This window comes from Oncorhynchus mykiss, chromosome 26 (genome assembly GCF_013265735.2).
Source record: "Oncorhynchus mykiss isolate Arlee chromosome 26, USDA_OmykA_1.1, whole genome shotgun sequence".
Taxonomy (NCBI): domain Eukaryota; kingdom Metazoa; phylum Chordata; class Actinopteri; order Salmoniformes; family Salmonidae; genus Oncorhynchus; species Oncorhynchus mykiss.
In genome coordinates, this window is record NC_048590.1 from 4818808 (window position 1) to 4842397 (window position 23590).

At 41.6% G+C, this 23590-nt stretch overlaps 1 protein-coding gene across 2 annotated transcripts in view; it reads right to left on the bottom strand.

Annotated features, from left to right (window-relative positions):
- The window catches only part of LOC110526851 (vacuolar protein sorting-associated protein 13C), a 253457-nt gene that overhangs the window by 100156 nt on the left and 129711 nt on the right, over positions 1-23590 (bottom strand). For both annotated transcript variants that reach the window (XM_036963884.1, XM_036963883.1), the window contains 9 exons: positions 23429-23579; positions 22574-22690; positions 21670-21773; positions 21104-21271; positions 13787-14091; positions 13396-13543; positions 11641-11749; positions 10037-10185; positions 7834-7993 (listed from right to left, as the gene is read on the bottom strand). In XM_036963884.1, the coding sequence (XP_036819779.1) occupies positions 7834-7993; positions 10037-10185; positions 11641-11749; positions 13396-13543; positions 13787-14091; positions 21104-21271; positions 21670-21773; positions 22574-22690; positions 23429-23579 (1411 nt within the window). The remainder of the gene's footprint in view (positions 1-7833; positions 7994-10036; positions 10186-11640; positions 11750-13395; positions 13544-13786; positions 14092-21103; positions 21272-21669; positions 21774-22573; positions 22691-23428; positions 23580-23590) is intronic.

Below are 23590 nucleotides of genomic sequence, written 5' to 3' on the forward strand. Positions count from 1 at the left end.
TGGTAACTACTGTATTCCTAACCAGAATGTCATGGTAACTACTGTATTCATAACCAGAATGACCAGACCAGTTTAAATCATGGTAACTACTGTATTCCTAACCAGAATGACCAGACCAGTTTAAATCATGGTAACTACTGTATTCCTAACCAGAATGACCAGACCAGTTTAAATCATGGTAACTACTGTATTCCTAACCAGAATGTCATGGTAACTACTGTATTCCTAACCAGAATGTCATGGTAACTACTGTATTCCTAACCAGAATGACCAGACCAGTTTAAATCATGGTAACTACTGTATTCCTAACCAGAATGTCATGGTAACTACCGTATTCCTAACCAGAATGTCATGGTAACTACTGTATTCCTAACCAGAATGTCATGGTAACTACCGTATTCCTAACCAGAATGTCATGGTAACTACTGTATTCCTAACCAGAATGACCAGACCAGTTTAAATCATGGTAACTACTGTATTCCTAACCAGAATGACCAGACCAGTTTAAATCATGGTAACTACTGTATTCCTAACCAGAATGACCAGACCAGTTTAAATCATGGTAACTACTGTATTCCTAACCAGAATGTCATGGTAACTACTGTATTCCTAACCAGAATGACCAGACCAGTTTAAATCATGGTAACTACTGTATTCCTAACCAGAATGTCATGGTAACTACTGTATTCCTAACCAGAATGACCAGACCAGTTTAAATCATGGTAACTACTGTATTCCTAACCAGAATGACCAGACCAGTTTAAATCATGGTAACTACTGTATTCCTAACCAGAATGACCAGACCAGTTTAAATCATGGTAACTACTGTATTCCTAACCAGAATGTCATGGTAACTACTGTATTCCTAACCAGAATGACCAGACCAGTTTAAATCATGGTAACTACTGTATTCCTAACCAGAATGTCATGGTAACTACTGTATTCCTAACCAGAATGACCAGACCAGTTTAAATCATGGTAACTACTGTATTCCTAACCAGAATGACCAGACCAGTTTAAATCATGGTAACTACTGTATTCCTAACCAGAATGACCAGACCAGTTTAAATCATGGTAACTACTGTATTCCTAACCAGAATGTCATGGTAACTACTGTATTCCTAACCAGAATGACCAGACTAGTTTAAATCATGGTAACTATTGTATTCCTAACCAGAATGACCAGACCAGTTTAAATCATGGTAACTACTGTATTCCTAACCAGAATGACCAGACCAGTTTAAATCATGGTAACTACTGTATTCCTAACCAGAATGTCATGGTAACTACTGTATTCCTAACCAGAATGACCAGACCAGTTTAAATCATGGTAACTACTGTATTCCTGACCAGAATGTCATGGTAACTACTGTATTCCTAACCAGAATGACCAGACCAGTTTAAATCATGGTAACTACTGTATTCCTAACCAGAATGACCAGACCAGTTTAAATCATGGTAACTACTGTATTCCTAACCAGAATGTCATGGTAACTACTGTATTCCTAACCAGAATGACCAGACCAGTTTAAATCATGGTAACTACTGTATTCCTAACCAGAATGACCAGACCAGTTTAAATAATGGTAACTACTGTATTCCTAACCAGAATGTCATGGTAACTACTGTATTCCTAACCAGAATGTCATGGTAACTACTGTATTCCTAACCAGAATGACCAGACCAGTTTAAATCATGGTAACTACTGTATTCCTAACCAGAATGTCATGGTAACTACTGTATTCCTAACCAGAATGCCATGGTAACTACTGTATCCCTAACCAGAATGACCAGACCAGTTTAAATCATGGTAACTACTGTATTCCTAACCAGAATGACCAGACCAGTTTAAATCATGGTAACTACTGTATTCCTAACCAGAATGACCAGACTAGTTTAAATCATGGTAACTATTGTATTCCTAACCAGAATGACCAGACCAGTTTAAATCATGGTAACTACTGTATTCCTAACCAGAATGTCATGGTAACTACTGTATTCCTAACCAGAATGACCAGACCAGTTTAAATCATGGTAACTACTGTATTCCTAACCAGAATGACCAGACCAGTTTAAATCATGGTAACTACTGTATTCCTAACCAGAATGTCATGGTAACTACTGTATTCCTAACCAGAATGACCAGACCAGTTTAAATCATGGTAACTACTGTACTCCTAACCAGAATAACCAGACCAGTTTAAATCATGGTAACTACTGTATTCCTAACCAGAATGTCATGGTAACTACTGTATTCCTAACCAGAATGACCAGACCAGTTTAAATCATGGTAACTACTGTATTCCTAACCAGAATGACCAGACTAGTTTAAATCATGGTAACTACTGTATTCCTAACCAGAATGACCAGACCAGTTTAAATCATGGTAACTACTGTATTCCTAACCAGAATGACCAGACCAGTTTAAATCATGGTAACTACTGTATTCCTAACCAGAATGTCATGGTAACTACTGTATTCCTAACCAGAATGTCATGGTAACTACTGTATTCCTAACCAGAATGACCAGACCAGTTTAAATCATGGTAACTACTGTATTCCTAACCAGAATGACCAGACCAGTTTAAATCATGGGAACTACTGTATTCCTAACCAGAATGACCAGACCAGTTTAAATCATGGTAACTACTGTATTCCTAACCAGAATGTCATGGTAACTACTGTATTCCTAACCAGAATGACCAGACCAGTTTAAATCATGGGAACTACTGTATTCCTAACCAGAATGACCAGACCAGTTTAAATCATGGTAACTACTGTATTCCTAACCAGAATGTCATGGTAACTACTGTATTCCTAACCAGAATGTCATGGTAACTACTGTATTCCTAACCAGAATGACCAGACCAGTTTAAATCATGGTAACTACTGTATTCCTAACCAGAATGACCAGACCAGTTTAAATCATGGGAACTACTGTATTCCTAACCAGAATGACCAGACCAGTTTAAATCATGGTAACTACTGTATTCCTAACCAGAATGTCATGGTAACTACTGTATTCCTAACCAGAATGTCCAGACCAGTTTAAATCATGGGAACTACTGTATTCCTAACCAGAATGACCAGACCAGTTTAAATCATGGTAACTACTGTATTCCTAACCAGAATGTCATGGTAACTACTGTATTCCTAACCAGAATGACCAGACCAGTTTAAATCATGGTAACTACTGTATTCCTAACCAGAATGTCATGGTAACTACTGTATTCCTAACCAGAATGACCAGACCAGTTTAAATCATGGTAACTACTGTATTCCTAACCAGAATGACCAGACCAGTTTAAATCATGGTAACTACTGTATTCCTAACCAGAATGACCAGACCAGTTTAAATCATGGTAACTACTGTATTCCTAACCAGAATGTCATGGTAACTACTGTATTCCTAACCAGAATGTCATGGTAACTACTGTATTCATAACCAGAATGACCAGACCAGTTTAAATCATGGTAACTACTGTATTCCTAACCAGAATGACCAGACCAGTTTAAATCATGGTAACTACTGTATTCCTAACCAGAATGACCAGACCAGTTTAAATCATGGTAACTACTGTATTCCTAACCAGAATGTCATGGTAACTACTGTATTCCTAACCAGAATGTCATGGTAACTACTGTATTCCTAACCAGAATGACCAGACCAGTTTAAATCATGGTAACTACTGTATTCCTAACCAGAATGTCATGGTAACTACCGTATTCCTAACCAGAATGTCATGGTAACTACTGTATTCCTAACCAGAATGTCATGGTAACTACCGTATTCCTAACCAGAATGTCATGGTAACTACTGTATTCCTAACCAGAATGACCAGACCAGTTTAAATCATGGTAACTACTGTATTCCTAACCAGAATGACCAGACCAGTTTAAATCATGGTAACTACTGTATTCCTAACCAGAATGACCAGACCAGTTTAAATCATGGTAACTACTGTATTCCTAACCAGAATGTCATGGTAACTACTGTATTCCTAACCAGAATGACCAGACCAGTTTAAATCATGGTAACTACTGTATTCCTAACCAGAATGTCATGGTAACTACTGTATTCCTAACCAGAATGACCAGACCAGTTTAAATCATGGTAACTACTGTATTCCTAACCAGAATGACCAGACCAGTTTAAATCATGGTAACTACTGTATTCCTAACCAGAATGACCAGACCAGTTTAAATCATGGTAACTACTGTATTCCTAACCAGAATGTCATGGTAACTACTGTATTCCTAACCAGAATGACCAGACCAGTTTAAATCATGGTAACTACTGTATTCCTAACCAGAATGTCATGGTAACTACTGTATTCCTAACCAGAATGACCAGACCAGTTTAAATCATGGTAACTACTGTATTCCTAACCAGAATGACCAGACCAGTTTAAATCATGGTAACTACTGTATTCCTAACCAGAATGACCAGACCAGTTTAAATCATGGTAACTACTGTATTCCTAACCAGAATGTCATGGTAACTACTGTATTCCTAACCAGAATGACCAGACTAGTTTAAATCATGGTAACTATTGTATTCCTAACCAGAATGACCAGACCAGTTTAAATCATGGTAACTACTGTATTCCTAACCAGAATGACCAGACCAGTTTAAATCATGGTAACTACTGTATTCCTAACCAGAATGTCATGGTAACTACTGTATTCCTAACCAGAATGACCAGACCAGTTTAAATCATGGTAACTACTGTATTCCTGACCAGAATGTCATGGTAACTACTGTATTCCTAACCAGAATGACCAGACCAGTTTAAATCATGGTAACTACTGTATTCCTAACCAGAATGACCAGACCAGTTTAAATCATGGTAACTACTGTATTCCTAACCAGAATGTCATGGTAACTACTGTATTCCTAACCAGAATGACCAGACCAGTTTAAATCATGGTAACTACTGTATTCCTAACCAGAATGACCAGACCAGTTTAAATAATGGTAACTACTGTATTCCTAACCAGAATGTCATGGTAACTACTGTATTCCTAACCAGAATGTCATGGTAACTACTGTATTCCTAACCAGAATGACCAGACCAGTTTAAATCATGGTAACTACTGTATTCCTAACCAGAATGTCATGGTAACTACTGTATTCCTAACCAGAATGCCATGGTAACTACTGTATCCCTAACCAGAATGACCAGACCAGTTTAAATCATGGTAACTACTGTATTCCTAACCAGAATGACCAGACCAGTTTAAATCATGGTAACTACTGTATTCCTAACCAGAATGACCAGACTAGTTTAAATCATGGTAACTATTGTATTCCTAACCAGAATGACCAGACCAGTTTAAATCATGGTAACTACTGTATTCCTAACCAGAATGTCATGGTAACTACTGTATTCCTAACCAGAATGACCAGACCAGTTTAAATCATGGTAACTAATGTATTCCTAACCAGAATGTCATGGTAACTACTGTATTCCTAACCAGAATGACCAGACCAGTTTAAATCATGGTAACTACTGTATTCCTAACCAGAATGACCAGACCAGTTTAAATCATGGTAACTACTGTATTCCTAACCAGAATGACCAGACCAGTTTAAATCATGGTAACTACTGTATTCCTAACCAGAATGACCAGACCAGTTTAAATCATGGTAACTATTGTATTCCTAACCAGAATGACCAGACCAGTTTAAATCATGGTAACTACTGTATTCCTAACCAGAATGACCAGACCAGTTTAAATCATGGTAACTACTGTATTCCTAACCAGAATGACCAGACCAGTTTAAATCATGGTAACTACTGTATTCCTAACCAGAATGTCATGGTAACTACTGTATTCCTAACCAGAATGACCAGACCAGTTTAAATCATGGTAACTACTGTATTCCTAACCAGAATGACCAGACCAGTTTAAATCATGGTAACTACTGTATTCCTAACCAGAATGTCATGGTAACTACTGTATTCCTAACCAGAATGACCAGACCAGTTTAAATCATGGTAACTAATGTATTCCTAACCAGAATGTCATGGTAACTACTGTATTCCTAACCAGAATGACCAGACCAGTTTAAATCATGGTAACTACTGTATTCCTAACCAGAATGACCAGACCAGTTTAAATCATGGTAACTACTGTATTCCTAACCAGAATGACCAGACCAGTTTAAATCATGGTAACTACTGTATTCCTAACCAGAATGACCAGACCAGTTTAAATCATGGTAACTATTGTATTCCTAACCAGAATGACCAGACCAGTTTAAATCATGGTAACTACTGTATTCCTAACCAGAATGACCAGACCAGTTTAAATCATGGTAACTACTGTATTCCTAACCAGAATGACCAGACCAGTTTAAATCATGGTAACTACTGTATTCCTAACCAGAATGTCATGGTAACTACTGTATTCCTAACCAGAATGACCAGACCAGTTTAAATCATGGTAACTACTGTATTCCTAACCAGAATGTCATGGTAACTACTGTATTCCTAACCAGAATGACCAGACCAGTTTAAATCATGGTAACTACTGTATCCCTAACCAGAATGACCAGACCAGTTTAAATCATGGTAACTACTGTATTCCTAACCAGAATGACCAGACCAGTTTAAATCATGGTAACTACTGTATTCCTAACCAGAATGTCATGGTAACTACTGTATTCCTAACCAGAATGTCCAGACCAGTTTAAATCATGGGAACTACTGTATTCCTAACCAGAATGACCAGACCAGTTTAAATCATGGTAACTACTGTATTCCTAACCAGAATGTCATGGTAACTACTGTATTCCTAACCAGAATGACCAGACCAGTTTAAATCATGGTAACTACTGTATTCCTAACCAGAATGACCAGACCAGTTTAAATCATGGTAACTACTGTATTCCTAACCAGAATGTCATGGTAACTACTGTATTCCTAACCAGAATGTCATGGTAACTACTGTATTCCTAACCAGAATGACCAGACCAGTTTAAATCATGGTAACTACTGTATTCCTAACCAGAATGACCAGACCAGTTTAAATCATGGTAACTACTGTATTCCTAACCAGAATGTCAGACCAGTTTAAATCATGGTAACTACTGTATTCCTAACTAGATTGTCATGGTAACTACTGTATTCCTAACCAGAATGTCATGGTAACTACTGTATTCCTAACCAGAATGACCAGACCAGTTTAAATCATGGTAACTACTGTATTCCTAACCAGAATGTCATGGTAACTACTGTATTCCTAACCAGAATGTCATGGTAACTACTGTATTCCTAACCAGAATGTCATGGTAACTACTGTATTCCTAACCAGAATGACCAGACCAGTTTAAATAATGGTAACTACTGTATTCCTAACCAGAATGTCATGGTAACTACTGTATTCCTAACCAGAATGACCAGACCAGTTTAAATCATGGTAACTATTGTATTCCTAACCAGAATGTCATGGTAACTACCGTATTCCTAACCAGAATGACCAGACCAGTTTAAATCATGGTAACTACTGTATTCCTAACCAGAATGACCAGACCAGTTTAAATCATGGTAACTACTGTATTCCTAACCAGAATGTCATGGTAACTACTGTATTCCTAACCAGAATGACCAGACCAGTTTAAATCATGGTAACTACTGTATTCCTAACCAGAATGTCATGGTAACTACTGTATTCCTAACCAGAATGACCAGACCAGTTTAAATCATGGTAACTACTGTATTCCTAACCAGAATGTCATGGTAACTATTGTATTCAGTATTTAAACATAACAGGCCTTGAGGTTTTAGCCTATACAACATGACACCTCGACAGGCTAAAGCCACCGACCTGAGAACTCCAGGCACTTCATAGAGATTTTCTTGATGTACGTTGTGGCCACCATGTCGTACTTCCTGACATTGGTGTGGATGCCCAGCTGGGCTACGTGGAGAACCAGGAACGGACTCTCCTTCTGATCTGACCTGGACTTCTTCAGCTTCACAACCACCTGATGGAGAGATACAACCACATTTAAGTGGTTGTCCGCCTTTACTTAACCAGGTTACTTGTTTAACAACACGTTCTCTTTTGCAATAACGACCTGACCACATCTCGGTAGAGAGACAACGAAGGATATTTGAGACGTAGCAAGGGTAAAGCTGGATGGATTTGGGAGGGTCTAGTTTTCAACGAGTGACGGAAAATAGACACTGTGACGTGTTTAAACTGCATCAACATCCAACTGTACAGAGAGACATTTTATGTGTATATTAGCCAGCTAAGGACATCACAACAGACCACTGTGTATATTAGCCAGCTAATGACATCACAACGGACCACTGTGTATATTAGCCAGCTAATGACATCACAACGGACCACTGTGTATATTAGCCAGCTAATGACATCACAACGGACCACTGTGTATATTAGCCAGCTAATGACATCACAACGGACCACTGTGTATATTAGCCAGCTAATGACATCACAACAGACCACTGTGTATATTAGCCAGCTAATGACATCACAACGGACCACTGTGTATATTAGCCAGCTAATGACATCACAACGGACCACTGTGTATATTAGCCAGCTAATGACATCACAACAGACCACTGTGTATATTAGCCAGAAAATAACATCACAACAGACCACTGTGTATATTAGCCAGCTAATGACATCACAACAGACCACTGTGTATATTAGCCAGCTAATGACATCACAACGGACCACTGTGTATATTAGCCACCTAATGACATCACAACAGACCACTGTGTATATTAGCCAGCTAATGACATCACAACAGACCACTGTGTATATTAGCCAGCTAATAACATCACAACGGACCACTGTGTATATTAGCCAGCTAATGACATCACAACAGACCACTGTGTATATTAGCCAGCTAATGACATCACAACAGACCACTGTGTATATTAGCCAGCTAATGACATCACAACGGACCACTGTGTATATTAGCCAGCTAATGACATCACAACGGACCACTGTGTATATTAGCCACCTAATGACATCACAACAGACCAGTGTGTATATTAGCCACCTAATGACATCACAACAGACCAGTGTGTATATTAGCCAGCTAATGACATCACAACAGACCACTGTGTATATTAGCCAGCTAATGACATCACAACGGACCACTGTGTATATTAGCCAGCTAATGACATCACAACGGACCACTGTGTATATTAGCCAGCTAATGACATCACAACGGACCACTGTGTATATTAGCCAGCTAATGACATCACAACGGACCACTGTGTATATTAGCTAGCTAATGACATCACAACGGACCACTGTGTATATTAGCCAGCTAATGACATCACAACAGACCACTGTGTATATTAGCCAGCTAATGACATCACAACAGACCACTGTGTTTAGGTCGGTAGATAGCTAATGACATCACAACAGACCACTGTGTATATTAGCCAGCTAATGACATCACAACAGACCACTGTGTTTAGGTCGGTAGATAGCTAATGACATCACAACAGACCACTGTGTGTTTAGGTCGGTAGATAGCTAATGACATCACAACAGACCACTGTGTGTTTAGGTCGGTAGCTAGCTAATGACATCACAACAGACCACTGTGTTTAGGTCGGTAGCTAGCTAATGACATCACAACAGACCACTGTGTGTTTAGGTCGGTAGATAGCTAATGACATCACAACAGACCACTGTGTGTTTAGGTCGGTAGATAGCTAATGACATCACAACAGACCACTGTGTGTTTAGGTCGGTAGATAGCTAATGACATCACAACAGACCACTGTGTGTTTAGGTCGGTAGATAGCTAATGACATCACAACAGACCACTGTGTGTTTAGGTCGGTAGATAGCTAATGACATCACAACAGACCACTGTGTGTTTAGGTCGGTAGATAGCTAATGACATCACAACAGACCACTGTGTGTTTAGGTCGGTAGATAGCTAATGACATCACAACAGACCACTGTGTGTTTAGGTCGGTAGATAGCTAATGACATCACAACAGACCACTGTGTGTTTAGGTCGGTAGATAGCTACCTCCTTAATCTCCATGTTGAGCAGCATATTGACGATGTTGTCTCCCAGTCCTCCTGCATTGGTGACAGCAGCAGGCTGTCCTCCTCCTCCAGCCTCCACAGGTAGACACCCCACCTCATTCCCCTCCAGCTGGTGCTGCTCTGCCTTGTCTAGACATTACCAGCAAAGACATTATCACCTGTTCAATAGACATTATCTCCAGTAATACACGTTCATCTGTTTTGACATCTCTGCTGTGTCTAGCAAAGATTCCAAATTTAAAAAACTTTATTGTTCAATCTTGTGGAACGGAAATTCATATTGAGGCTGTACATGCATGCAATGCATCATCAATTAGCCTGGTTCCAGATCAGTTTAATTGTTTTATTTGACCTTTACTTAATTAGGCAAGTCAGTTAAGAATAAATTCTTATTTACAATGACGGCCTACCGAGGAACAGTGGGTTAAACTACCTTGTTCAGGGGCAGAACAACATATTTTTTTACCTCGTCAGCTCGGGGATTCGATCTAGCGACCTTTCGGTTACTAGGATCTAGACACTAGGATCTACCTCCAGGCCCTAGTTACAGTGTGTTCGGTGTGTAAGACACTAGGATCTACCTCCAGGCCCTAGTTACAGTGTGTAAGACACTAGGATCTACCTCCAGGCCCTAGTTACAGTGTGTAAGACACTAGGATCTACCTCCAGGCCCTAGTTACAGTGTGACACTAGGATCTACCTCCAGGCCCTAGTTACAGTGTGTAAGACACTAGGATCTACCTCCAGGCCCTAGTTACAGTGTGTAAGACACTAGGATCTACCTCCAGGCCCTAGTTACAGTGTGACACTAGGATCTACCTCCAGGCCCTAGTTACAGTGTGTAAGACACTAGGATCTACCTCCAGGCCCTAGTTACAGTGTGTAAGACACTAGGATCTACCTCCAGGCCCTAGTTACAGTGTGACACTAGGATCTACCTCCAGGCCCTAGTTACAGTGTGTAAGACACTAGGATCTACCTCCAGGCCCTAGTTACAGTGTGTTTGGTGTGTAAGACACTAGGATCTACCTCCAGGCCCTAGTTACAGTGTGTTTGGTGTGTAAGACACTAGGATCTACCTCCAGGCCCTAGTTACAGTGTGTTTGGTGTGTAAGACACTAGGATCTACCTCCAGGCCCTAGTTACAGTGTGTAAGACACTAGGATCTACCTCCAGGCCCTAGTTACAGTGTGTAAGACACTAGGATCTACCTCCAGGCCCTAGTTACAGTGTGTAAGACACTAGGATCTACCTCCAGGCCCTAGTTACAGTGTGTAAGACACTAGGATCTACCTCCAGGCCCTAGTCACAGTGTGTTTGGTGTGTAAGACACTAGGATCTACCTCCAGGCCCTAGTTACAGTGTGTTTGGTGTGTAAGACACTAGGATCTACCTCCAGGCCCTAGTTACAGTGTGTTTGGTGTGTAAGACACTAGGATCTACCTCCAGGCCCTAGTTACAGTGTGTAAGACACTAGGATCTACCTCCAGGCCCTAGTTACAGTGTTTTTGGTGTGTAAGACACTAGGATCTACCTCCAGGCCCTAGTTACAGTGTGTTCGGTGTGTAAGACACTAGGATCTACCCAGGGCTACTTGTTTCTTGACATCCATGACGTGCTCTCTGCTGCCCTCTCCGATGTTCTCCCTCAGTGTCTTCATCAGGACACCAAAGTCCTCCTGACCTAGAGCCATCTGGAGGGAGGAGATTAAACAGGACGGAAAACATCTTGATTTGGTGCCGATGTAACCTCTCCTTTTATTTTTACAACTAGATCCCATTGAGATCAAACATCTGTGTTTCTAGATCTGTCCTCCTAGAAGGCAACTTCTGTATCCAGAGAACCACCAGCTGTCAGTGGAAGATGGAAACAAAGAGCTGAAAATAAATACAATGGAAGATGCTCCTACATTCATAGACTTGAGTTCTCCTTGGACTTGTCCTCTAGGGTTAGGGTCAGTGTTAGGGTCAGTGTTAGGGTTAGTGTCAGGGTCAGCGTCAGTAAACCTACATTCATAGACTTGAGTTCTCCTTGGACCTGTACTCTAGTGTTAGGGTCAGGGTTAGGGTCAGGGGGTCAGGGTTAGGGTTAGGGTCAGGGGGTCAGGGTTAGGGTTAGGGTCAGGGTTAGGGTTAGGGTCAGGGTCAGGGTCAGTAAACCTACATTCATAGACTTGAGTTCTCCTTGGACCTGTACTCTAGTGTTAGGGTCAGGGTTAGGGTCAGGGTTAGGGTTAGGGTCAGGGTCAGGGTTAGGGGGTCAGGGTTAGGGTCAGGGTAGGGGTCAGGGTCAGTGTTAGGGTCAGTGTCAGGGTCAGTAAACCTACATTCATAGACTTGAGTTCTCCTTGGACCTGTACTCTAGTGTTAGGGTCAGGGTTAGGGTCAGGGTTAGGGGGTCAGGGTTAGGGTCAGTGTTAGGGTCAGTGTTAGGGTCAGGGTTAGGGTCAGGGTCGGGGTTAGGGTCAGTAAACCTAAATTCATAGACTTGAGTTCTCCTTGGACCGGTACTCTAGTGTTAGGGTCAGGGTTAGGGTCAGGGTTAGGGGGTCAGTGTTAGGGTCAGTGTTAGGGTCAGTGTTAGGGTCAGTAAACCTACATTCATAGACTTGAGTTCTCCTCTGACTTGTACTCTAGGGTTAGGGTCAGGGTTAGGGTTAGGGTCAGGGTTAGGGTCAGTAAACCTAAATTCACAGACTTGAGTTCTCCTTGGACCGGTACTCTAGGGTTAGAGTCAGGGTTAGGGTCAGTGTTAGGGTCAGTAAACCTACATTCATAGACTTGAGTTCTCCTTGGACTTGTACTCTAGGGTCAGTGTTAGGGTCAGTAAACCTACATTCATAGACTTGAGTTCTCCTTGGACTTGTACTCTAGGGTTAGGGTCAGTGTTAGGGTCAGTGTTAGGGTCAGTGTTAGGGTCAGTGTTAGGGTCAGTGTTAGGGTCAGGGGTGGGGGTCAGGGTCAGTGTTGGGGTCAGTGTTAGGGGGTCAGGGTCAGTGTTAGGGTCAGTGTCAGGGGGTCAGGGTCAGTGTTAGGGTCAGTGTCAGGGGGTCAGGGTCAGTGTTAGGGTCAGGGGTAGGGGGTCAGGGTCAGTGTTAGGGTCTTGTCCTCTAGGGTCAGGGTCAGTGTTAGGGTCAGGGGTAGGGGGTCAGGGTCAGTGTTAGGGACTTGTCCTCTAGGGTTAGGGTCAGTGTTAGGGTCAGTGTTAGGGTCAGGGGTAGGGGTAGGGGGTCAGGGTCAGTGTTTGGGTCAGTGTTAGGGGGTCAGGGTCAGTGTTAGGGTCAGTGTCAGGGGGTTAGGGTCAGTGTTAGGGGGTCAGAGTCAGGGTCAGGAAACCTACATTCATAGACTTGAGCATTCCCTGAACCTCTACTCCAGGGATCTTGTTGTACCAGGAAGAGGCCAGGTTCCGTTTGACCAGAAGCTCTAAATTGATTGGCTGAAGGATCTCAATGTCTGTCTGTGGGGAGCCTTGTTTCAGCGTGGTCCTATGGAGAGATGAATAAAGTGGGATTACCCAATCAGAGGACAGACACACACACACACACACACACACACACACACACACACACACACTTCAAATGAGTACGCTAACAATCCGGCTCCAAGGACCATGAAAGAAAGAATGAATGACAACAGCGTTAACACACACACGCACCACACACACGCACCACACACACACACACACCATGTCCTATTTTAGCGCCAAACGTTTTAGTCTCCTCTAATACCTGGACAGTTTGAGCTGAGTGAGTTTGACGTCCATGGTGTCCAACACAGCGGGGAGCGAGAACCCTTCAGCCGACATCAGACTGAAACTGTTGCCCACGGTGATGAGCCCCAGGTCCACCACAAACGCATTGCGTGAGGTGGAGGACTGAGGGACGACGATGAGAGGGGCCTTCAGCTTGATGTCCATGGAGAGACGGAAGCTCTTCTGGGCAAAGTCTCTGACGCTGGAGGCCGCCTTCTCTGCTGCCTGGGCCGTGGCCACACTCACCGCCTCTTTGGCCGTCTGGAAGTTATCCAGAAACGTCTGGGGGGACGAAGGACAGAGACCATGAAGACACTAACACAGCAGGACAGAGACCATGAAGACACTAACACAGCAGGACAGACACACTGAGGTTCTGTATAGTGATCTAATGGTCAGCCATGGTAAGTCTGGGGGGGGGCGAAGGACAGACACGCTGAGGTTCTGTATAGTGATCTAATGGTCAGCCATGGTAAGTCTGGGGGGGGGGGGGCGAAGGACAGACACGCTGAGGTTCTGTATAGTGATCTAATGGTCAGCCATGGTAAGTCTGGGGGGGGCGAAGGACAGACACGCTGAGGTTCTGTATAGTGGTCTAATGGTCAGCCATGGTAAGTCTGGGGGGGCGAAGGACAGACACGCTGAGGTTCTGTATAGTGATCTAATGGTCAGCCATGGTAAGTCTGGGGGGGGGCGAAGGACAGACACGCTGAGGTTCTGTATAGTGGTCTAATGGTCAGCCATGGTAAGTCTGGGGGGGGCGAAGGACAGACACGCTGAGGTTCTGTATAGTGGTCTAATGTCAGCCATGGTAAGTCTGGGGGGGGCGAAGGACAGACACGCTGAGGTTCTGTATAGTGGTCTAATGGTCAGCCATGGTAAGTCTGGGGGGGGCGAAGGACAGACACGCTGAGGTTCTGTATAGTGGTCTAATGGTCAGCCATGGTAAGTCTGGGGGGGGCGAAGGACAGACACGCTGAGGTTCTGTATAGTGATCTAATGGTCAGCCATGGTAAGTCTGGGGGGGCGAAGGACAGAGACGCTGAGGTTCTGTATAGTGGTCTAATGGTCAGCCATGGTAAGTCTGGGGGGGGCGAAGGACAGACACGCTGAGGTTCTGTATAGTGGTCTAATGGTCAGCCATGGTAAGTCTGGGGGGGGCGAAGGACAGACACGCTGAGGTTCTGTATAGCGGTCTAATGGTCAGCCATGGTAAGTCTGGGGGGGGCGAAGGACAGACACGCTGAGGTTCTGTATAGTGGTCTAATGGTCAGCCATGGTAAGTCTGGGGGGGGCGAAGGACAGACACGCTGAGGTTCTGTATAGTGGTCTAATGGTCAGTCATGGTAAGGGAACAATGACAGGGGACGTTATATGTTATACGTAACAAAATGTGAAACTAGGTGATGCAAATGTGTAACTTTAAACACCGTTTCCTGGAAGTGAATTCACAAAGACAGAGGAAAGGGAACAACGGCTGGGAGGAAGCAGGAGGATTTAGGTACCTTAAACCCTGTTTACTGGAAGTGAATTCACAAAGACAGAGGGAAGGGAACAAGGGATGGGAGGAAGCAGGAGGATTTAGGTACCTTAAACCCCGTTTAGTGGAAGTGAATTCACAAAGACAGAGGGAAGGGAACAAGGGATGGGAGGAAGCAGGAGGATTTAGGTAGACCGTATATGAGGTTTTATGAAAAATGGCCGTTGAGTGAGATTTGCGTAGCATTTGAAATGAGGAGTGAGATCGGTTGTTACGCCCCCGTGCGACGACAAACCACAACGTTCAGAGAGACATCCAAAGTGCCAACGAGATTTAGAAACAGGAGCAAGAGCCATTACATAGAAAGAGACATGGCTATTAACATCATGACCGGAGCATCAGGTTCAACTGACCAATCAGATAGTTTACCACACCGCGTCATCAACAACAGCTCTTTACACACAGCATGTCCCCAGAGAAATATGTTTAGTCAAGATTTCATACATCCCAACAAATCACACATCACGCTATAGTAACTACTCTGTCTCTATATAAATATATCACACATCAAGCTATTGTAACTACTCTGTCTCTACTCTATATATATATATCACACATCAAGCTATAGTAACTACTCTGTCTCTATATAAATATATCACACATCAAGCTATAGTAACTACTCTGTCTCTACTCTATATAAATATATCACACATCAAGCTATAGTAACTACTCTGTCTCTATATAAATATATCACACATCAAGCTATAGTAACTACTCTGTCTCTATATAAATATATCACACATCAAGCTATAGTAACTACTCTGTCTCTATATAAATATATCACACATCAAGCTATAGTAACTACTCTGTCTCTATATAAATATATCACACATCAAGCTATAGTAACTACTCTGTCTCTACTCTATATAAATATATCACACATCAAGCTATAGTAACTACTCTGTCTCTATATAAATATATCACACATCAAGCTATAGTAACTACTCTGTCTCTATATAAATATATCACACATCAAGCTATAGTAACTACTCTGTCTCTACTCTATATAAATATATCACACATCAAGCTATAGTAACTACTCTGTCTCTATATAAATATATCACACATCAAGCTATAGTAACTACTCTGTCTCTATATAAATATATCACACATCAAGCTATAGTAACTACTCTGTCTCTATATAAATATATCACACATCAAGCTATAGTAACTACTCTGTCTCTATATAAATATATCACACATCAAGCTATTGTAACTACTCTGTCTCTACTCTATATATATATATCACACATCAAGCTATAGTAACTACTCTGTCTCTATATAAATATATCACACATCAAGCTATAGTAACTACTCTGTCTCTACTCTATATAAATATATCACACATCAAGCTATAGTAACTACTCTGTCTCTATATAAATATATCACACATCAAGCTATAGTAACTACTCTGTCTCTTCTCTATATAAATATATCACACATCAAGCTATAGTAACTACTCTGTCTCTATATAAATATATTACACATCAAGCTATAGTAACTACTCTGTCTCTACTTTATATAAATATATCACACATCAAGCTATAGTAACTACTCTGTCTCTACTCTATATAAATATATCACACATCAAGCTATAGTAACTACTCTGTCTCTACTCTATATAAATATATCACACATCAAGCTATAGTAACTACTCTGTCTCTACTTTATATAAATATATCACACATCAAGCTATAGTAACTACTCTGTCTCTACTCTATATAAATATATCACACATCAAGCTATAGTAACTACTCTGTCTCTACTCTATATAAATATATCACACATCAAGCTATAGTAACTACTCTGTCTCTATATAAATATATCACACATCAAGCTATAGTAACTACTCTGTCTCTTCTCTATATAAATATATCACACATCAAGCTATAGTAACTACTCTGTCTCTATATAAATATATCACACATCAAGCTATAGTAACTACTCTGTCTCTACTTTATATAAATATATCACACATCAAGCTATAGTAACTACTCTGTCTCTACTCTATATAAATATATCACACATCAAGCTATAGTAACTACTCTGTCTCTACTCTATATAAATATATCACACATCAAGCTATAGTAACTACTCTGTCTCTACTTTATATAAATATATCACACATCAAGCTATAGTAACTACTCTGTCTCTACTCTATATAAATATATCACACATCAAGCTATAGTAACTACTCTGTCTCTACTCTATATAAATATATCACACATCACGCTATAGTAACTACTCTGTCTCTACTCTATATAAATATATCACACATCAAGCTATAGTAACTACTCTGTCTCTACTCTATATAAATATATCACACATCAAGCTATAGTAACTACTCTGTCTCTATATAAATATATCACACATCAAGCTATAGTAACTACTCTGTCTCTACTCTATATAAATATATCACACATCAAGCTATAGTAACTACTCTGTCTCTATATAAATATATCACACCAAGTTATAGTAACTACTCTGTCTCTATATAAATATATCACACATCAAGAGAGGGGTCTGCTGTATCATGCTGATTAACTTCCTGGTTTGAATGAAGGGACCATTTGTCAGACTATAACCTGTCAGCGCTGTAAAATGGGGCATTTCTTAGAGATGAGAGCTATGAAAACACAGCTATAAAACAGTCAAGCTAGGACCCGAAACGCCGACTACCTCTTGAAATACTACCGGACTGAATTACCACTTCCTCTCTGCTGCATTCATGTTGGTATCTGCATGGCAACTAGGTATCTGCATGGCAACTAGGAATGCTTTTCGTTTTTATGGTTTCGCCCACACAACCATCGACTTCAAAAAACGCACAAGGAGGAGTTGGAGGGGGTTGAGCTAGCCTGGACCCAGATCTGTTGGTGCCGTCTAGCCTGGACCCAGATCTGTTGGTGCCGTCTAGCCTGGACCCAGATCTGTTGGTGCCGTCTAGCCTGGACCCAGATCTGTTGGTGCCGTCTAGCCTGGACCCAGATCTGTTGGTGCCGTCTAGCCTGGACCCAGATCTGTTGGTGCCGTCTAGCCTGGACCCAGATCTGTTGGTGCCGTCTAGCCTGGACCCAGATCTGTTGGTGCCGTCTAGCCTGGACCCAGATCCTGTCCTTAAGCTAGGGCCCTAACCCTGTCCTTAAACTAGGGCCCAAACCCTGTCCTTAAACTAGGGCCCAAACCCTGTCCTTAAACTAGGGCCCCAACCCTGTCCTTAAACTAGGGCCCTAACTCTGTCCTTAAGCTAGGGCCCTAACCCTGTCCTTAAGCTAGGGCCCTAACCCTGTCCTTAAACTAGGGCCCTAACCCTGTCCTTAAACTAGGGCCCTAACCCTGTCCTTAAACTAGGGCCCTAACCCTGTCCTTAAGCTAGGGCCCTAACCCTGTCCTTAAACTAGGGCCCTAACCCTGTCCTTAAACTAGGGCCCTAACCCTGTCCTTAAACTAGGGCCCTAACCCTGTCCTTAAACTAGGGCCCTAACCCTGTCCTTAAACTAGGGCCCTGGGCGTAAGGTAGTGGTTAACAGTGTAACAGTGTCTGGGGGTGATGAAGCTGCAAAACAGAGGGTGAATGCTGTAGTTTAGTGCTGCGTGCCATAATCTGTAGTTTAGTGCTGCGCTGCGTGCCATAATCTGTAGTTTAGTGCTGCGCTGCGTGCCATAATCTGTAGTTTAGTGCTGCGCTGCGTGCCATAATCTGTAGTTTAGTGCTGCGCTGCGTGCCATAATCTGTAGTTTAGTGCTGCGTGCCATAATCTGTAGTTTAGTGCTGCATGCCATAATCTGTAGTTTAGTGCTGCGCTGCGTGCCATAATCTGTAGTTTAGTGCTGCGTGCCATAATCTGTAGTTTAGTGCTGCGCTGCCATAATCTGTAGTTTAGTGCTGCGCTGCATGCCATAATCTGTAGTTTAGTGCTGCGCTGCCATAATCTGTAGTTTAGTGCTGCGCTGCGTGCCATAATCTGTAGTTTAGTGCTGCGCTGCATGCCATAATCTGTAGTTTAGTGCTGCGCTGCGTGCCATAATCTGTTGTTTAGTGCTGTGCTGCATGCCATAATCTGTAGTTTAGTGCTGCGCTGCGTGCCATAATCTGTAGTTTAGTGCTGCGCTGCCATAATCTGTAGTTTAGTGCTGCGTGCCATAATCTGTAGTTTAGTGCTGCGCTGCGTGCCATAATCTGTAGTTTAGTGCTGCGCTGCGTGCCATAATCTGTAGTTTAGTGCTGCGCTGCGTGCCATAATCTGTAGTTTAGTGCTGCGCTGCCATAATCTGTAGTTTAGTGCTGCGCTGCGTGCCATAATCTGTAGTTTAGTGCTGCGCTGCGTGCCATAATCTGTAGTTTAGTGCTGTGCTGCGTGCCATAATCTGTAGTTTAGTGCTGTGCTGCATGCCATAATCTGTAGTTTAGTGCTGTGCTGCATGCCATAATCTGTAGTTTAGTGCTGCATGCCATAATCTGTAGTTTAGTGCTGCGCTGCATGCCATAATCTGTAGTTTAGTGCTGCGTGCCATAATCTGTAGTTTAGTGCTGCGTGCCATAATCTGTAGTTTAGTGCTGCGTGCCATAATCTGTAGTTTAGTGCTGCGCTGCGTGCCATAATCTGTAGTTTAGTGCTGTGCTGCGTGCCATAATCTGTAGTTTAGTGCTGTGCTGCGTGCCATAATCTGTAGTTTAGTGCTGTGCTGCATGCCATAATCTGTAGTTTAGTGCTGCATGCCATAATCTGTAGTTTAGTGCTGCGCTGCATGCCATAATCTGTAGTTTAGTGCTGCGTGGCATAATCTGTAGTTTAGTGCTGCGTGCCATAATCTGTAGTTTAGTGCTGCGTGCCATAATCTGTAGTTTAGTGCTGCGTGCCATAATCTGTAGTTTAGTGCTGCGTGCCATAATCTGTAGTTTAGTGCTGCGTGCCATAATCTGTAGTTTAGTGCTGCATGCCATAATCTGTAGTTTAGTGCTGTGCTGCGTGCCATAATCTGTAGTTTAGTGCTGCATGCCATAATCTGTAGTTTAGTGCTATACAACATGCCATAAACTGTACCTCATAAGGAGAGTGATACTGAGGATACTGATAGCTATAAGAGGCCTGGAGAAAACACCACAGATTTACAGATACTGAGGACACTGACACCTGGAGAAATTGAAAAATAAAGAGTTCAGATACAAAAGATAAACAAATACATAACAGGATAAATACAAACAGTAAAAAAAAGGAAACAGCCTCTCAGAAATTAAAATAATGTTTTAAGTCTCCCTGGTAACATGAAAGGACTCAAACCGACCTAAACATCCTCATAACGTTCCCCTGCAACATAAAGAGCTGGTTTCCTGGACCAAGATGAAACCTATTTAAGACCATGACCTTTAGAGAATCTCCATTAAAAAGTACGTTTTAGTGGAGGAAATAGGCTTAATCCGCGTGTAGGGAACTGGCACATGGCAAGACACATAGACATAACCCTCATACACGGTATCTACATTTCCTAAATGAATGACATAGGTACTATTAAACCATGTCCACTCAGTGGGGAAGTTGATGTCTCAACGTGTCCTCCAGTTGGGCCCAATTCCATTTCAATTCAGAAAGTAAACAACACTTGAATTCCATTTTTTTATTTTTTTTATTTTATTTTATCCCGATTGAAAAGCATTGAAGATAATTGGAATTTCTGTGTACTTCCTGAATTGATCTGGAATTGATAACGGAATTGAGCCCAGCTCTCGATACCCATCCCTGAGGTCCTCCTCACCAGTAGAGACATGAGGAACTTGTGCAGATAGACGATCTGGATGCAGCCCAGCCTCATGGTAACCTTCCCGTCCACCTTGGAGGTGTCTGAGTAACCCTCTCCCTCCGTAGCGCTGGGATACAGGGACATCTGAAAGCTGAACACCTCCTCGCCCACGATGGAGACGGCCTACAGGATCACACCAGGACATTACAGTATGACGATGATACAGTCTCCCTTGTAATTAAAACAGACCACATTACTACAAACTACCCCTCAGCTCACTAACGATGTGTGTAATAACAGAACATGGTGTTGGCCAATGGTCTGTACTAGGCAGCAGGGTAGCCTAGTGGTTAGAGCGTTGGACTAGTAACCGGAAGGTTACAGGTTGAAACCCCTGAGCTGACAAGGTCGTTCTGCCCCTGAACAGGCAGTTAACCCACTGTTCCTAGGCCGTCATTGAAAATAAGAATTTGTTCTTAACTGACTTGCCTGGTTAAATAAAGAATAGTACCTAAATGAAAAAGTAGAGTTAACTGAGACAGGACCAATGCAATAGTCATTTTTAAATAAAAAAAAATCACCTTTTTGTGGATGGTTTTGGGGTCGACATCCAGCACCACTATGTCCCTGAGCCTGGCGAACAGCGTTGTCTCTTTGGCCTGGACCAGCACCGACCCATCAATACCTGACGACAGATCAGTCAAGTCAAGTACACTGTATGTAAATCACATGCAGGACAGATACCTACTACTAGAACTACTGAGTCACATCAATACAGCTACCTACTACTAGAACTACATCAATACAGATACCTACTACTAGAACTACATCAATACAGATACCTACTACTAGAACTACATCAATACAGATACCTACTACTAGAACTACATCAATACAGATACCTACTACTAGAACTACATCAATACAGATACCTACTACTAGAACTACATCAATACAGATACCTACTACTAGAACTACTGAGTCACATCAATACAGATACCTACTACTAGAACTACTGAGTCACATTAATACAGATACCTACTACTAGAACTACATCAATACAGATACCTACTACTAGAACTACATCAATACAGATACCTACTACTAGAACTACATCAATACAGATACCTACTACTAGAACTACATCAATACAGATACCTACTACTAGAACTACATCAATACAGATACCTACTACTAGAACTACATCAATACAGATACCTACTACTAGAACTACATCAATACAGATACCTACTACTAGAACTACATCAATACAGATACCTACTACTAGAACTACATCAATACAGATACCTACTACTAGAACTACATCAATACAGATACCTACTACTAGAACTACATCAATACAGATACCTACAGATAACTGAAATAAACGTTGGAAGGACATTTTCCAAAACTGGATAAGTAAGTTTATAAGCAGCATAACTCCTCCCCCCACCCTCTCCTTTCAGATGATTGGTCACGTCTTACCTTGTATTGTGATGTCAGCGATGTTCCGCCGGTCATCACACACCTCCACACGGAATGAACCCAGCTTAGCAGACAGCTTGAAGTTCAACACATTGCTGTTTTTCGCTCCCTTCGACACTGAAGGAGGAGGACAACGAAACGACATTGGAACAGAGTTAATACTAGTCTTTAATGGCCATGTGGTGCCCAACATACACTGAATATAGTACAGAGTGGTACAGAACAGAGTTAATACTAGTCTTTAATGGCCATGTGGTGCCCAACATACACTAAATATAGTACAGTGTGATACAGAACAGTATATTATAGTATGGTACAGAACAGAGTTAATACTAGTCTTTAATGGCCATGTGGTGCCCAACATACACTAAATATAGTACAGAATGGTACAGAACAGTATATTATAGTATGGTACAGAATATTATGGTATATTATAGTAGGGTATAGTATAGTACCGTATGGTATGGTATATTATATACAGTATGGTATATTATAGTATATTATAGTATATTACAGTATAGTATGGTATATTATATACAGTATGGTATATTATAGTATATTACAGTATAGTATGGTATATTATATACAGTATGGTATATTATAGTATATTACAGTATAGTATGGTATATTATATACAGTATGGTATATTATAGTATATTATAGTATATTATGGTATATTATAGTATATTATTGTATATTACAGTATATTATGGTATATTATAGTATATTATTGTATATTACAGTATATTATGGTATATTATAGTATAGCATGGCATATTATAGTATAGTAAATTATAGAACAGTACAGTATATTGTAGTATAATAAAGTATACTATATTATAGCATAATGTATACCTGTCTTCCCCTGTCCAGCCTTCTCCACCTGTTTCTTGGCCTCTCTGTCCTTGGAGGCTGTCAGCTCCTGGGGTACGGCTGTGTTCAGATAGTTGATGGTGGAGAGGAGCGCTTTGGTGTGGAGGAGAAAGTCTAGAGATGACAACTCCACCTGGAGATACA